At 59.8% G+C, this 15,432-nt stretch overlaps 1 protein-coding gene across 4 annotated transcripts in view; it reads left to right on the top strand.

The window, feature by feature from the left end:
- Window positions 1–1,343: 1,343 nt before the first annotated feature.
- Window positions 1,344–15,432, top strand: part of TACC1 (transforming acidic coiled-coil containing protein 1) — a 34,134-nt gene continuing 20,045 nt past the window's right edge. Inside the window, exons 1-2 of one of the 4 annotated variants that reach the window (XM_075074655.1) lie at window positions 1,344–1,450; window positions 9,496–9,611. In XM_075074655.1, the coding sequence (XP_074930756.1) occupies window positions 1,398–1,450; window positions 9,496–9,611 (169 nt within the window). In that variant the 5' untranslated portion in view covers window positions 1,344–1,397. Of the gene's footprint in view, window positions 1,451–7,881; window positions 8,085–8,597; window positions 8,826–9,495; window positions 9,612–15,432 lie in introns of those variants that run through there. The other 3 variants (XM_075074654.1, XM_075074656.1, XM_075074657.1) reach the window with 3 other exon arrangements.

Raw genomic sequence — 15,432 nt, 5'->3', positions numbered from 1 at the left:
TGCTGTACGAGAGGGTGTGCTGGAGGCTGGGGTCTGGTGGGAGCCCTGGTAGGTGAGGAAGTTCAGCCCCTGCAAGCAGTGCTGGGGTGCAGCATGAAGCACTCTGGGCTCAGGGCTAGAGCAAATTTGGATCCTTAAAATCTGCATAACATCAAATTCATTGAGTGAAAGAAAGGAGGGAAAGAGACATTCAGAGTAAGTCCATCAGAACTGCTGTGAGCATGCGTGGGATGCTGGTTCCTTGACACCAGGCTGTGCGCTGACCTGTAGTTAACAACCCGGCAGCAAGTCACGTCCTTCCTGGCAGCTCTGTCCCTGCGTCGGGATGCGGCTCCGGCATCCCTGCTGCCAAAGCCACAGCCTCAGCATTGCATTCAGGGAGTAACTGGGAGGCCTGGTGAATAGATGGTCAGATGCCATGGTGGTGGGCATCTGGGGTCACCCAGAGGAGCTGTGCTGAGAGCTGGAGAGTTTGGCCTTGAGGTCACAACCAATTTTTGTCAGCCCAGAGCATGGCCCAGTGTGGCAGAAGCCACTGAGGGCTGAGGACAGATCACAAAAGCAGTGTGCGGGTGGCGACCACAAAACCACAAGTAAAACAGCGTGCCTGTAGCGTTTAGCTTTGCGTAGTGGAGATGGGGTCCATGAACTAGGAGACAGCTATCACTACGTGCATGTGTGACGGCTATTTTAACCTCAAAGGCACGACCAGACTGTCATTTATCACAGCTAATGTGGAGGGAAGAGGGCGGCGCTGGGGTGGGGTGGATCGCTGCCCAGCAGTGCATGCCGAGACGAGCAAGCCACGCATCCCTGGAGCAAACAAGAGGCTACGAGGGTCTGTTTCCCTGTGGTGCCATATCAGACATCTGCCCCGTGCCAGCCCCCACCTGGGGCTCCCCCAGCTCCAAGCTGCCCTGCTCTGCTGGTGGCATTGCTGGGCTGTGTGAGGGGCAGCTGCCCGCATCCTGCCTGGGCGTGCTAAGTGTGGTCCTGCCCCGCTACGAGGGGGTCCTGTCCTGCTGTGAGGGGTCCTGCCCCGCTGCAAGGGGGTCCTGCGCCGCTGCAAGGGGTCCTGTCCTGCTGTTAAGAGGGTCGTGCCCCGTTGCAAGAGGGTCCTGTACCGCTGTAAGGGGGTCCTGCCCTGCTGCGAGGGGTTCCTGCCCCGCTGTAAGGGGACCCTGCCCTGATGTAAGGGGGTCCAGCCCTGCAGCAGGGGGTCCCCCCACGGCGGGGCAGTGAGTGGGCGCAGCGGGCACCCCGCGCGGGGGGCAGCAGCTGCCCGGGGCCGCGCCGGGCCGTGCCGGCCGCCCACCCGCGCACCCCCGTCCCTCCCGCGGAGGCGGGGACGCCGCCGGGGCCGGCAGAGCGCGGCGGCGGCGCGGCCCGGCCCGGCCATGGGGGCGGCCCAGAGCCAGAAGCCGCGGGACCCCCGGCCCCCGCAGCGCCGGTGAGTGCGGGCGGGGGGGGCTCAGGCCGCCCCGCAGCCCCTGGCTCCGGCTCCTTCCGCCGCGGCGGGGCTGGCCGGGGGCTCGCGGGGGGGTGGGGGGGTGGGGAACCAGGGCGTTCGGTGGTTAAATTGGGGAGAAAAGTTGCTTTCCTCCTTCGGCCACGCTTCGCTTTGCAGCCGCTGTCCGAACGTGCCACCCCCGTCCCCAGCGGGCTGGGAGCCCCAGGCTGCAGCTCAGCCCCCGCCGGCGTTGGCCGCGGTGGGAAGTTGGGGCGGCTCCGCCACCCCCGCGTTGCACGGCGCAAGACTCAGTGCGAGGGCCCACGGGGTCGATTCTCGATGTTGGAGAAGCAGGTGGGGAGGTGGGAGCTGGCCGGGGGCCACCAAAGCCACCAAGGGCGGCTGCTGAAAGCCAGAGCCAGGGCTGGGGAGCTGCTTCCCACCAGCCGGCTTGGACGCTGTAAACAAAAGGGAGAGCACGCCAGCTGTGATCAAAAGGAAAGCTGGAGACATCTGTAAATCAACCAAAATGCTTTCTGGAACAGGGAAATATTTTCTTGAAGCGATGCAGAGATAGCCATACTCGGGAGCTTTGCTGCTGCTTTGCTAAACCACCGCGGGCCGGCCAGGGCTGCGCCGTGCTCCGGGACGCTGGCCCCGCGGCGGGACTCGGTGCCCAGCCGAGCGCTGTTTGTCCCGGAGCCTTTGCCAGGTTTGACCGAGCGGGTGACCCGGAGCCAGGCTGCTGCTCTGCCAAACGTTTGTGAACATCGCTCTGTTTGCAAACGCTGAGTTTAGAGAGGGAAAACAAGTGTTTTCTCTGCCTTGTAACTGCTCAGCCCTGCCTTTATTTCCCTGCAGTGGTCTCCTAAATATAAACTAGAGGGGTTCCCAGGCGGAAAAACCATCCTGTTCACTGTGTGCATTGGAGCCACTCCTTTCTGCTCCATCGGACTTGGCTGCTTTTCCTTCCCACCTGTTTGCTCCACCTTGAGCAAACTTTGTTCTGTTCCCCCCCGCCCTTTATAATTTCCCTTGCCCTGCTCCTTGTGCTGGCTGCTCTCCTCACCCCTCAGCTACACCCCTAGCCCTGCCAGCACCCCAGGTTATGGGGCTGAGGTGCTGCCTGCATTTCCCAATATCACCCAGTCCTAACCAAAATCAGGGAGCCAAGGCCTGACAAACACCTGATAAGAGCATTCCTGCCACATAGCACTGATATGTTTAGCAAACAAGGCAAAGGAGACGATAGGGGAGTAAAGAAGCAGCAAGATGAAGGGAGATGCTTGTGTTCATAAACCATCAACATGAAAATCAGGCTGGAACTCGCGTATCTTGAGCCCATTTCTATTGAACTGCTTGGCATGAGCTCGCGTCCATGCGGGTAGCATCAGTGAGATTAAGCTGTGCTTGTCATTTTTAAAGTGCAGGAATAGCAAAGCATTCATTTTCACATCGGTCCTTTTTAATGCAGTCACAAATGTTTGTATTTATTAATTTGGTGGCAGTGTGGTGGGGAAAGACAGCTGGAGCCCGGGGGCTGGTTGGTGGTGTCTGGGGCTCGCTCGTGACAGTTGTGTCCTTTACTTCTATTTTTATAGAGCTATTTTGATGGAATGTGCAGCAACGGGAACTGTCACATCCCAGGGCTGTGAAGAGTGCTGGGGGAGCTGAGCTGCTCAGCATCACGTTCTCACACTGGCGTTGCTCTTGTGCTCCAGGGCACTGCTGCAGCCTGGGACGCCCAGGTTCCTGCTGCACCCTGGCGAGCAGAGCCCGAGCTGAGGGGAAATCGTGTTTTGTCTGCCTTGAATTCCAGTAGTGTGCTTCAGTATTGTGCTTCTCGGTCCCATGACCTGTATCTAGGCTGCAGCTCCACCAAAGTCAGGAGGAGCAAAAGGAGCATGGGAGCTTTGCTGCAGTGGATCTGCCCTCCCGAGCTCCTGCCTCATCCCTTGGCAGGGTCCCGCTCATGATGGTGGGGCAGTGCCCCGAAACACCAGCGGGGAGGGCTCACGCTTGCACCCCACGGCCGCAGCGACTGCAGAGCATTACATGGCTGCGGTTGCTGCAAAACCCACGCGTGAGGCTGTGCTGGGCCACGGGCCCGTTTGCAAGCGTGAGTGCTGCGGGAGGAGGTGTGGGGTGAGGAGCTATGAGGCTGGAGAGGGCTCGGAAAGGAGCTCGGGGCCTTGCCATGCACCTGGTGAGATGATGCCAGAGGATGCTCCAGGCTGCCCTGAGGGCATCGGCCCCAGGCTCAGCTCAGGGCTCTGCTCAGCTGCGTCCCATGCCCCTGGAGCCCCAGCCCTCCGCCGCCCGAAGGGCCGGGGATGTGCTGCAGTCCTTGGAAATCCCATCCTGGAGTGCCCTCTAGCGAGAGCACCGCCCGCCCGTCCCCGTCCCCGTCCCCTCCCGCCCTGCCCCGCCGAGCTCCCGGGGGATGCTCTGGGATGCTGGCGTGCCCAGGGGATGCTGCGGGATGCTCTGGGATGCTGGCGTGCCTGGGGGATGCTGTGGGATGCTGCTGTGCCTGGGGGATGTTCTGGGGTGCTCTGGGATGCTGCTGCACCCGGTGCTCACCACCAGTACCCCTAGCAGGGACAGACCCCGAGGCCCTTGGCAAGCGCTGCCGCTCTTCCCATGGCCTTGGTTTTCTGCTTGCCCGTCCCTAGGGCCTGGTTCTGTTTCTAACTTGGGCTGTCAGGGAAGAGAGAGGTTAAGGCTCTCCTCAGATGTGCTCTGCGGCCTGAGCAGGTGGGCCACAGGTGGGAGTTATCAGCATTAATCTTTTCAGTGTCAGAGCAAAGGTCAGGAAACATATGATGAAGCCATCTCTCTCCCCAGCGTCTGCCACATGTCGTCACAGGCACACATAAACCTTTGTGTGAATAGTTCCCGTAATTCCCAAGGTTTAAATTTTTCACAGTGCAGTAGCAGAGAATCATTTACCTTCTTACTGATGCCTGGGCCCACTTTAAACTGAGGAAAATATGATAAATATAATAGGGTGGCAGAAAAGACAACAACAGAAAAATGTTCTCATGAAACACCTCACACCTTTTCTGGAGGAGATAAATGGTGTGTGGATAAAGTGCTTATTACAAGCTCTTAAGGAGACTTAGCGAGCAGTGAAATATGGATTCATGTGTTATGGGTGTGCTGATCTCTCCAGGCTGTCCCTGTGATCCCCTGCAGAAAGTCCCCTTTCACCAGGGCACGGCTGGTGGTGCCATCCCTGCACCCCGGCCCGGTCGCAGGGTGCCGAGCCCTGGTCCCTGCCGGGGAGCAGAGCGGGAGTGGAGAGGAAAAATGAAAACTCGCAGAGATTCATTTCTGAGCTAGAAATGGAAGGGCTGGTTTCGTGTGCCGTGCCCGGAAAAGCTTGGCAGCCAGAAATAGATGTTCTCCTGCCTAATGAAAGGGCCAAGAATGGAAACTCCAGGTGCATGCCTGCCTCTAACCCAGGGCACTGCAGCTTCCACACGACACGCGTGGCTGTGTGATACCTGTTCCTCGGCGTGTATTTCCCGCACCCTTCCCAGGGCCTGGCGTGGTAACAGTGAAAAGACTAGGGCACAGGGTGTTTCTGGGACATGAGGCCAGGCAGAGGCACTGCTGCCAGACAGACAGGAGGGAGTCCGTTCCAGTATAGAAAAAGGGAAAGTCCATCTAGATGCAGAGCTGTTATCCCTGGATGCAGCTGGCTTCCTCCGAGGATCAGCACAAGAAGTGCGAGCAAGGTTTTGCATCTTTCTGCAGCCTCTGTGATGCTGGGGATCTTCCAGCTCCAAAATCTTTGGGGCTCCACCTGTCTGCTCTGAAGCAGAGTGCTGCTGCTCATCCCCTTCCCTGGAAAGCCAAAGCAGCGGGCGAACTGTGGGTGGTTTCTGGGTCATTCAGTGCGGTGCTGCCTGCCTGCCTGCTCCCAGCTCTCCTTCCTGGAGCAACTGGGATGGCCCTTGGCCAGAGCCACCCAGACCTGTGATCTGCAGGGAAAGGGCTGCAAGAGCCCGAAGGATCCCTTCTCGGGGTGTCTGCCGCCCGCATGCTTGCTGAGGTGATGGAGGATGTTATTTATGTAACTCACAGTGTTTGAAAGGAGGCAAAGCCAGGAAAAATAGCTACTAAGCAAGGCCGGGTGCTGATGATCGCAGCGCCCTGGGGCTGGGGGCTGCCGTGCTGCCACATCAACCTCTCCTCAGTGCCCACGATGGGCCCTTTTACAGATCCGAACCAGGTGAGGCTGGGCGCTTGGGCAGCGTGGTGCTGGGCTGTACATCCGTAGGCTGTACATCGATACACAGGCTGTACCTCGCTGCCTGTCCCTGAGCCGCTGCGTTCCTGCGGTGCTTCACACAGCGAAGCCCTGGGCTGGGGCCGGCGTGACAGCCGTGCAAAGGACAGCCCATCCAGCTCTGCGTGTGCAGGCTGCATCTCACCGCGTGGATGGAAGCTGCTGGCAGGTCTTTTTTTGAACAGGTCAGCGTCCTCTCTGCTCTGCAGAATGTGTCTGCTGACTATGCCAAGCAGTATTTGGCAGCCAGAGCCACCGGTGTGACTGACAAAGCCAGGTTATCTCCTCAGCGTTTGATTTGCAGCCAGCGTTGCTGCCAAGCTGGGTTGGGTGCCAAGCTGGAAAATGCCACTTGAGGCATTTTCTTAATTGCTCATCGTAAACAGCAAATGGAAGCGGGCTCTGCTCTTCCACTGCTCCGGTACCTTCCTGCCCCAGGGCCCTGCAGGTCAGGAGCTTCACAGCCTGCGCTGGTGCCAGCATGGTTCAGTCCAGCTGATGCTGCTCCTGCCTGCTGCTCTCCTTCCTCTGGGCCACGGGTGGGCGGGAGGGGGGTCCTCGCTGGCACACGGGTTGGCTGTGCAGCCTTCACAATGGAAGGATGCTGCTGATTTCCTCTACTCGTGCACCCCAGTTCCCTCATCCAACAAGTGGGGGGGCTGTAGAAGTCAGTCTATGTGTTGTTCTTTGCCTGGTGCAGCTCCTTCCCCTCTGCAGCAGAGGCAGGTGTTCCTGCATCATTCGCATTTCTGTTTGCTCTGTGTGGTCCCTGGCAGAACCATCAGCTGTTCTGAAACGCAGCGATGCCGTTGCTCCGGCTGGTCTTCTGGGTCGGCGGGGATTCGGGCAGCGACTGGCAGGAGGGGGGAGAGGGAGGAGGAGTTCAGGCTGCAGCAAGCAGTGCTGCAGAGATGCTCATGCCGCGGCACACGCTTGAAGGTCTCCTTATGTAAAAATGATCTGCAGAAATCAGCTCTGCCACTTCACGCGGTGGGAAGTAGGCTGCTCGTTTCACAGCAGATGTAGGCAACAGGATGTTGAGGTTCTGCTTTTACTTCAGCCTCTTGGTTTTCGGCTTTGATAAATGTCACTTCCCCTCTTGCTCGGTGCCCTCTGGACAGCAGCAGGGAGGTTTGCAGGGCTTCTTGTCCCCCAGCCCCTGGTGGTGTGGAGGGCAGCGCTGTGCTGCCGCCAGGGTGCTATCCCGGGGTCCAGACAGGAGAGTTGTTCCTGCCCCTGACCTGCAGAGGGAACTGGCAGCTTTGGCTGGACCAGAGGTATCTTTGGGGAAGTTTGGAAGCCTTGTGTAAGGGGGTAAGAGATTGTCTTTGAGAGAGGCCAGGCAATAAAAGCGTGCAGCAATGACACATATATTTAATAAGGACACCAACAGATGGAAGCTTGGAAGAAAGGATCCCTGTAGAGAGGTTATTTGAGATGCTCTGCAGAGAGGAATGAGCCCTTTGAAGCATCGGATAGAGGCTGGTGTTAGAGGTAGCCAGACCAGATGGACGGGTCTGGTCTGACCCAGAAGCCTCTCTGCCCATGCGAAGGCATTCCTTGCGCTCAGAGCTGGCTGATGATTCACAGGAAAGCATCGGGCTCTGGTCTCGGCCTGCCACGTGAGCACTTTGTGTGGTTACTGAGGGCCAACAGCACTTCTATGCAATGGGCCAGGCTGGTTCTGCAGCAGGACAGTTGCCTGCCCTTTCCCAGGTCGTCCCTGGGACCTGCTGCCGGCAGTGGGGTGAGTTGGTCCGGGGCTCCGGGGAGCTGTGGGCTCTGTGGCAGTGACTGCCGCTGCCTGTAACAGGCCTGCTGCCCAAGCCCGGGGCATTCCCTGCAGTGCTCCAGGCACTGCACGGCATCAGTAATGTTATGCTCCCCTCCCTAGCAAGCACCTGGGAAGTAATGAGTTTGGGAGTGGGAGCCCTCGTTAGGGAAAGATTCCTGAGGGAGGCCAGCATGGCAGTGTTTGTTTCTGCAGGGAGCGCTGGCTGTTATTTTTAAACAACAATAGCTTAATAAATAAATAAACTTGCTGCCACGGAAGGATATAGCATCAGCCGGGGCTGCTGAAGTCGGTACTTCCTTGGAAAGTGGAAGGGGCAGGTGTTTCCCTGCCCTCTGCCCCATCCCTCTGCATCCAATGCCTCGGAGCACTCCACTCTGCCTGGCTCTGGGCAGCCCCCTGCCCTGGGAGCAAGGCTCCCATGGGGGCCGGGCCCCCCTGGGGGCCGCTCACCCCGCGGGGCAGCTCCGGGCGGCCGTGGGGCGTTTGCTGGCACGTCCAGAGTGGAAGGAATCCGCCGCCCCGCCGGCTGCGTTACAGCACAGGTGCAGCCCCCATAAATGTGGGATAAATCGGGGCGGGGGATCTGGTTTCACAGCCTCTGCCCTCTTGCGTGGGGGGTTCCTTCGGCGCAGGTGGCGGGGGCAGGGGGGCGCGGCAGGGCACAGCGCATCATCCCGGGGGGGAGGTGACAGCGGCTCCGGGACTGGTGCCTGGCAGGGCGCTGCGAGCGATGTCCCGGCCCCGCTTTGGGGCAGAAATAGGTGGATTTGAGAGTTTGCGTGGGAAGGGAGGAGGGAGGGAGCGAGGGAGGGAGGGGCGGCGGCCACTGAGCACCCGAGCGGGCGGGGTGGGGGCTCGGGGGCGCTGCCCCGCATCCCGCTCCGCATCCCTCCCCGCATCTCCCCCCGCCCACCGCCGGCGGAGGGAGCGGCCGGGCGGCGGGGCCGGGGGGGGCTCCCGGGGCCCGTCTCTCCCGGCCGGGCGGCGCCGGGGGGCGGCGGGGGCGGGCGCTCTCCCTGCCGGCGAGTAGTACGGTCCGGGGGAGGCCCTTGGAGCGGCGGGGGCGGCGCGGCCGCAGTGAGCCCGGCGGGACGCGGAGCGGGGAGCGGCGGGCCGATGGCGTTCAGCGCCTGGCAGATCCTCTCGCCGGTGCAATGGGCCCGGTGGACCTGGTCGGCGGTGCGGGGCGGTGGCAGCCCCGAGGGGGAGGACGGTGGGGCGGCGGAGGAGGAGGAGGAGGAAGAAGAGGACTTACCGGCGGAGGGCACGGCCCTTGGCTTCAGGCAAGTGACCCACGTCCCCTGCCCCGCGTCCGCCGCCCCACGGGCGCGGGCACCCACGCGGGGCTGCGAGCGCGTGCCCGGTGTCCCGTCCCGTCCCCCCCCGCCACCCCGCGCTGCCCGCTCGCTGCCCGCTCGCTGCCCGCTCGCTGCCCGCCATCAGCTCGGCTGCCCGGGGGTCCCGCAGCCGGCGCGGGGGGCGCGGGGAGCCCGGCCGAGCCGCCCCGCTGCGGGAGCTGCCAGGCGGGGCCAGGCGCTGCCCTCCCGGCAGGGCGCCGGTGGGCGCAGGGCAGCAGCACCGAGGGTCGCTCCCCAGCCTCGCTCCGCCGCAGCCCCCCGGAGCGGCGGGGGAAGATGCCGGGGGCTGGCGCGTCCTCGGAGGCCCGCGGTGGATGCTCGGACTGCTTGTGAAGGACCTGACGGAAGCAGTCCCGAAGGCTCGGCCGAGATGAGGGTTGGGGGCACGCAGGGGGATGCCCGTGATGTTGTTTCACCTGCTCTCCCTTTTCCGTTTGCTAGCGTGTCCCGCTGGACAGGAGAGAGCGGCCGCTGCAGGATGCCCACGGCCAGCCCAGCCCGGCAGCCGGCCTGGCTGGATGTGTAGGCAGTGCGGAGGATTTCAGAGCTAGCCTTGAAAGTGGTAATTCCTCACTCTTTTCCCCCTCCTCGGCAGCTCGGACTCCGAAGGTAATTTTGAGACCCCTGAAGCAGAAACACCGACCCGCTCGCCGCTAAAGGAGTTCTGCGAGCCGCCGCCGGGACCGCCGGAGGCCGAGGCCGAGGCGCAAGGTAAAGACCAGTGTGCACCTTCTGCTTTTCGGCTCTGCGCTCCGGATGCGGAAAGGCAGGGTGGGGTCAAGGAGGAGAAATCGCTTGTTTTGAATAATGCCTGCCACATTTTTTGTGGTTAATGGCCTGGATGGTTCAAATGCCAGTGCTCAGGGCTGTGTGCTCTGCAAAGGGCTATTCCTTCGCTTGAGCGAAACATTGATTTTTATTGAATCGCTTTGGAGGGAGGGGGCTGCACTGCAAGCTCAGAAGAGTCAATTTGCCACCCTTGGCTCATGCCTACACAGAGCAAAATTATCATTGCGCTGTTTTGCAACCACTGGTCGCGCCCTCCTGCTGTCCCAGAGCCGGGGAGAGAGCGAGAGACCGCGGGAGGCAGAGCTCTGCACGTCGGGTTTTGGGAGCTGCCGGGCCGGGCTGTGGCTGCGCCCAGGGATGCGGACGCTGCGGCCAGGGTGGCTGCAATGGGCTGATCGAGAGGAACTGAGGAGGTTGTTGAATCACTTTGTCAGTTAAGCTGCCCTCTGCCACTTCCCCTGCAGACTGCAGGGCGCTCGGGGCTGCCCGCTGCGGTGGGCTGGTGGGAGCTGCCCGGCCAGTGCCCGCATGCCGCTCGCCCTTGGCTCCTGCACAGGAGCTGGGGTGGTGCTGGGTTTGTGTCCTCCCCCAGCCCGTCGGTGGTGGAGGTTTCACTGCGTGGGCCTCTTTTCTCTGGAGGTAGCGGCCAGGTGTCTTTGCTGTGTAGCTGCTGTTAAAGATGTAAAAGCTCGATGCTGCTAAACTCTGTTTTTGGAGAAATTGTGAGGGATCTGCTGAAAACGCAGGGGGTTCCTTTGCCAGCAGGGTCCTGTGCTGTTGCTGGTTTGTCCTCGCTCCTCTGAGCTCCCCATTAACCCTTCGCCTTTGGGGGACCAGCTACCCCCGTCGTTGTACCCTTCTCTCCAGGGGAATTGCAGTTGGTCTCTGTGGCAGAGCTTGGTGTTTATGTCTGTTTTTTTGTTGCTAGGAGGAGGCTTTGAAGCTCCAGCACCTCTGCAACAACGGCTGGAGGTTATCGTGGCAGGGGCAGGGAGGAGACCTCCCCTTTCATCTGCTCTCTCAGCAGAGCAGGGTGACTGGGCAATGTCAGGATGCCCGTGAGCCCCTGGGGCTGTCTGCAGGAAGGCCGCCTCTCTGGAGCGCGGGGCAGCGCGTGGGGGGCCAGGAGGTCCCAGAGAGGCCTTGCTCAGCATCCTCTGCCCTTCCGTGCCCGACCGCCTCTCGCTGCTGCAGGGCCCCTGGAATGGGACTTGCAATGTTGTGCTTTTCCTGAACGCTCGCAGCCGTAGGCTGGTGGCTTATGGCTCTGCTGGGCTGCAGAGCATGCTGAGCTCAAACCAGGCCCTCAGTCTTCCCTGTGCAGGAGCCCAAGTCCTGCGTGACCTTGGCAGTAAGAGGGTGCTGTGGCTCTCCATCTCCTGCAGTTGGGATAGATCTGGGTGCCCAACCATCCCCGTGGAAAACACAGGTTTGTTTGCCTTGATGGAGAGAGTGCTTGTTCCATGCTCCTGATAATCGCAGCTCTTGGAATAATCCTCCCCTTTTAAGAAAGGATGATAGAGGTATCTTTACTTTGGGGAATAATGTCTGGGGGGGAGGCGAGGGGAGATAAAGGCTCTCCTAGTAGGTATGAGGATCTGCTCTGCCAAAGCTTCTGCTCAGGGAAGCGCGTTGCCTCAGACTCCAGGGCGTCACCGTCCCCAAAGTGCGCCCGTGCCCTGGGATGAGCGGTTCCTCAGGGCCAGCGCGGCGCAGCAGGAGGGAGCTGGCTGCTCCCGGCACCCCGCGCACAAAGGTCGCGGCGTTGCGGGGCCGAGGGGATGATCTCCGGCAAAAGCTGTTTTTCCGTGCTGGCTGTTGGAGACAGCAGGGCCGAACCGGCTGTGTGACTGCACCCAGCTCCCTCCCTTCCCTGCCCAGGGCTTCAGGTGCATCTCTTCATGTCTCTGAAATGGTGGAGGGAAGGGATGACCTGGGTGCGGTTGTGTGTTTGTGGTGTGCAGAAAGCATCCTGGGGCGTTGAATCGCTGTACCTTAGGTGATCTGTACGTTAAGCCCTCCTCTTCACAACGCTGCTTTGCAGCTGCATGTACCCTTTCGTCTGCCTGCAGCTCGGGAGCAGCCACGTTAATAAATGCTGCGATCAGGAGGCGATCCAGCGTAATGGCTGCTTGTCAGTGCTGAAACAGCCGAGCTGCCGCGTACGGGGAGAGCTGCTGCCCTGCGCTCGTTGGGGAACAGCTGCTGCCAATGCTGTGTGCACCTGGGTGGGCGCGGAGGGGGCAGCTGCGCAAGCCCGGACCTGCGGGCAGGCGCAGCCTCTCCCAGGCTCGGGGGGACCAGCAGGAGCAGACACTCGTCTGTCTTATAGCCGCAGTCTCACCCTTACTTGGGAATAAATAGCGTTAGGGAACTTGTGAGACAGAAGCTGTGATGCCGGGGGCTGGCCACTCTGCGTGCAGCCGAGAGGTGGCCTGGACGCATTAAACGCTGTTCTCAGGGACAAAAATTCAGCCGGTCCCAACGCCCTGGGGAGGGGGCTGCGGTTGGGCTTTATGTCCATTCAGGATCACTCAAATGGTTTTCCTATTGCTGTCTTGGATGATGGAGGCTGTAATTCTGTCCCATTCTTGCTAAAGTTACCTTCAGTCACCTGCCAGAAGGAGATATTCTGTGCAAGGAACTGAGCAGAAGCAACAAATATGGAACCGTCAGTGATGGGAGCAGGCTCGTCGGCTTTTACTTCTGTTACCCTGATGCAGGGCACGTGTTTTCCGGTGCGTTAGCGGCAGCATCCTTTGCCGGTATGCTAATTCTTAACAGAATAGATTTAAAAATAGATCAACGTCTGTTAAACAAAAGCGGAAAGCCAAAAGAGGAAAGAAGTCGTTAGCTACGTTATCCTCAGCTGAATGTACCGGCCAGATATCCTGTGCTCGGGCCGCGTGTGTGCGAGCGAGCCAGGAAAGGGAGAAATGCGTGACTCACGCTGTGCACAAAGCGTGAACCGAATCAAAGGCTGCAGATAGTGGCGGGGTTGTTCTCGGCGGCGTTTGGCATTCAGGGCTGCGCAGAGGATCATTGCTGCTTCACTTGGTTGCTGTGTGTGGGATGAAAAGGGCTCGGAGCCTTTGCGTCGCAGCGCTGCTGCTGCCAAGTTTTTTCTGATTCATTTAAGGGAGCGAGGGATGATGGCATGTAGGAAAGCTGTTTAGTTAGTCGGTGTTTGTGTTTAATTTCAGCCTAAGGAGGACGAGCGTAATGATTATAATGCACGCGCACAAAGTGCCTATTACTGTGGTGCCAGACTGTCCTGTCTGTACATTTTTCTTTATAGAGAGTACAGACTCTGCATTTTCGCTTAGCAATATCCCCTCCACGTACACTGGCCGGACCACAAGCAGGTTTGCTCCCCACGCACAGCTGGTACAACTGCTGTTTTCAGGGATCCAGGGTGCCTTCTATCGGATCTTTATTTGGGATGGATACTGGAGTCACTGGGCATGCCTTGCTGCTGGCAGTGTCCGTTTTCACGCTGGGACTAAAATGTCCCCACTTGCAAGGCACAGCGCCAGAGGTGACACAGGAGAGCTCGGGGTCACCTTTTTGGGATGCTGCTGAAAGGCATCTGCTGGGATGGCTGCAAGGACAGCTGGTCCAAGGGGGATAGCCGCGTGCAGTGGGTCAGTGTGCACGGCAGCCTGGCTGCCAGACTGCCTTCCCCTGGGCTCCCGTGGGGCGTTCAGCACAGTTTCGGCCCAAAAGGAGGGTTAGGGCAGCGAGGCGGCTGGGGAGGCGGCTGGGGGAGGCACTGGCTGTTTCTGCAGGCTGGTTTCCCTGGCAGGAGATGTGAGCGGAGGGAGTGTGTGCTGAGCCGGCGCGGCGGCTCTCCAACGTGACTGCACGGGGGTGGCGGGGAGCTGCGCTGGCTTCGGGATGTAAATGCATGCAGAGGCTGTGGAGGAACAGGGAGAGCTGCACGCAGCTTGCCAGGGCTGGGAAGGGCTCCCTGGGCAGTAGGCAGTGCTGCACCGAGGTTATCATGATGCTTGTACCCAGCAGAGCCAGGCAGCCGACAGGGCTGGAGCGCAGACCTTGGCTCTTCCCAAGCACCCCAAGGTCCTTCGGGTCACTGGTTTCTGCATCCTGTGTAATCGTTCCCACAGAAACGCGCACTCTGGTCGTTCGGCAGCCGACGGGAGGCTGTGTTGGAGGCAGAGGAAATGCACAGCGGGAGGAACTGCAGCCGCCTGGCTGGGCTGGGGGGGGCTCGGGGCTGGGGGGCCTGCTGGGCAGGAGGACCCACGTGGGGTGGGTTTGCCTGGGATGCCATCACCTTTGGGACTGCTTTACCAGAGGGGTTTTTGTCCTGCTCTCATCAGCCCGCAGGAGGGGCAGGGGCTGCTCTCCACCCCTGCGAGAAGCAGACGATGCACTGGATCGTGCCCTGGGAGCACCTGTGGTCCTGGCAGGTGCCTGTGGTGAGGGCTCTGCCCCACAAACCGTCATGCTTTTCATCCTGGCAGTACTCTCCGGAGAATTAATTGACCTCGTAGCTTTGCCTGCTTTTGTCCTCTGTATGGAGTGATCTCGGTGCCAACGCGAGCCCGTCCCAGGGTGGCCTCAGCCCCCGAAGCTGTGGTCCCCCGGGGAGGTGAATAGCTGAGCCTAAGTAGGGCTTGAAAATTGGGACTCTGGGGTGTTGTGTGAGTGTTCGAGAAGGGCAGGGACGGGCTTCTTGCAGCAGAGGCGGGCCGGCTCCTTGCCACCCCTTCAGCTCTCATTCCTTCCTCTCGGTTCCCTTGGGCTGTTGTTCAGGCGCAGTGCTGAGCATGGCTGTTAAGCCGCACAAGTGATTCATACCTGTCTCGCAGCCAGAGAAAGGGGAAAAAAAAAAACCCCAGAGCTTGCAGGAAGGACAATCCTACTTCAGAAGATTGCCAGAATTGCTGGCGAGCTCCCGAGCTGTCCTTCACCCACACCTTCTGCCTCCCAGTGTATTTCAGTTCCTCAGCCTCTCGGGCCGGCTGCGCGGCGGGCAGGGGGGAGCGGAGCAGCTGAGCTCTCTCGGGTGCAAAAAAATGAGTGAATCACAAAATTGGAAGACCTAGGCGGGTGGTTCTTGTGATTTTTGTGAAAAAACGGTTGTTCTGAGTGATGGTCACATGCACCATCCCTTCTTCTCTCCCTACCCTGCAGACATCCACAGCAAGGAGGAAAGGTGGTTTGTGTGCCGACTACTTTGTATTCAAGAAGTAATTACTCATTGCTTGGGTTAGAAACCAGGATGGGCTCGTGTCTGTGAGAACGGCGGCTGCAAAACCTTCCGGTGGGAATGTGAAATGCATTTAAAAGGTGCCTTTTGCCCCGACTTTGAAGTCTGTTCTTTGGTTCAGGGCTGTCTCAGTGAGGTTTAAAACATCTGAGCAACACAGCAAGTGTAATAAAGTTTTCTTTGGGGTCTGTTAAGGAGGTTTTCCTGGTTCCTAGTGATGGAAAGGCCTGCCAGGCGCTGCCTCGGAGTGTTTCCTGGCTGCACTCCAAGTACGTTTCCACTGGATTTGTGTTTACTGATGCATTTTCTGGGGCAGCAAGGCAACGTCTAGTTGGAGGGAGCTTTTCTGCAGTTGGAAGGACCTCTTTTTGCAGTCTCAGGGAGCACACAGCCCCTCATGATTCATTTTCATGGCTTTTAGCATCCTGGAGATCAATTATGCAAAACATGAGCCATCAGCTGAGTCAGGGTTGTTGGCTCAATGTCCTGGCTTAGCCTGGGGACCAG

Source organism: Phalacrocorax aristotelis, chromosome 24 (assembly GCF_949628215.1).
Source record: "Phalacrocorax aristotelis chromosome 24, bGulAri2.1, whole genome shotgun sequence".
NCBI classification, from domain to species: domain Eukaryota; kingdom Metazoa; phylum Chordata; class Aves; order Suliformes; family Phalacrocoracidae; genus Phalacrocorax; species Phalacrocorax aristotelis.
This window is presented reverse-complemented; position numbering and strand designations above follow the sequence as displayed.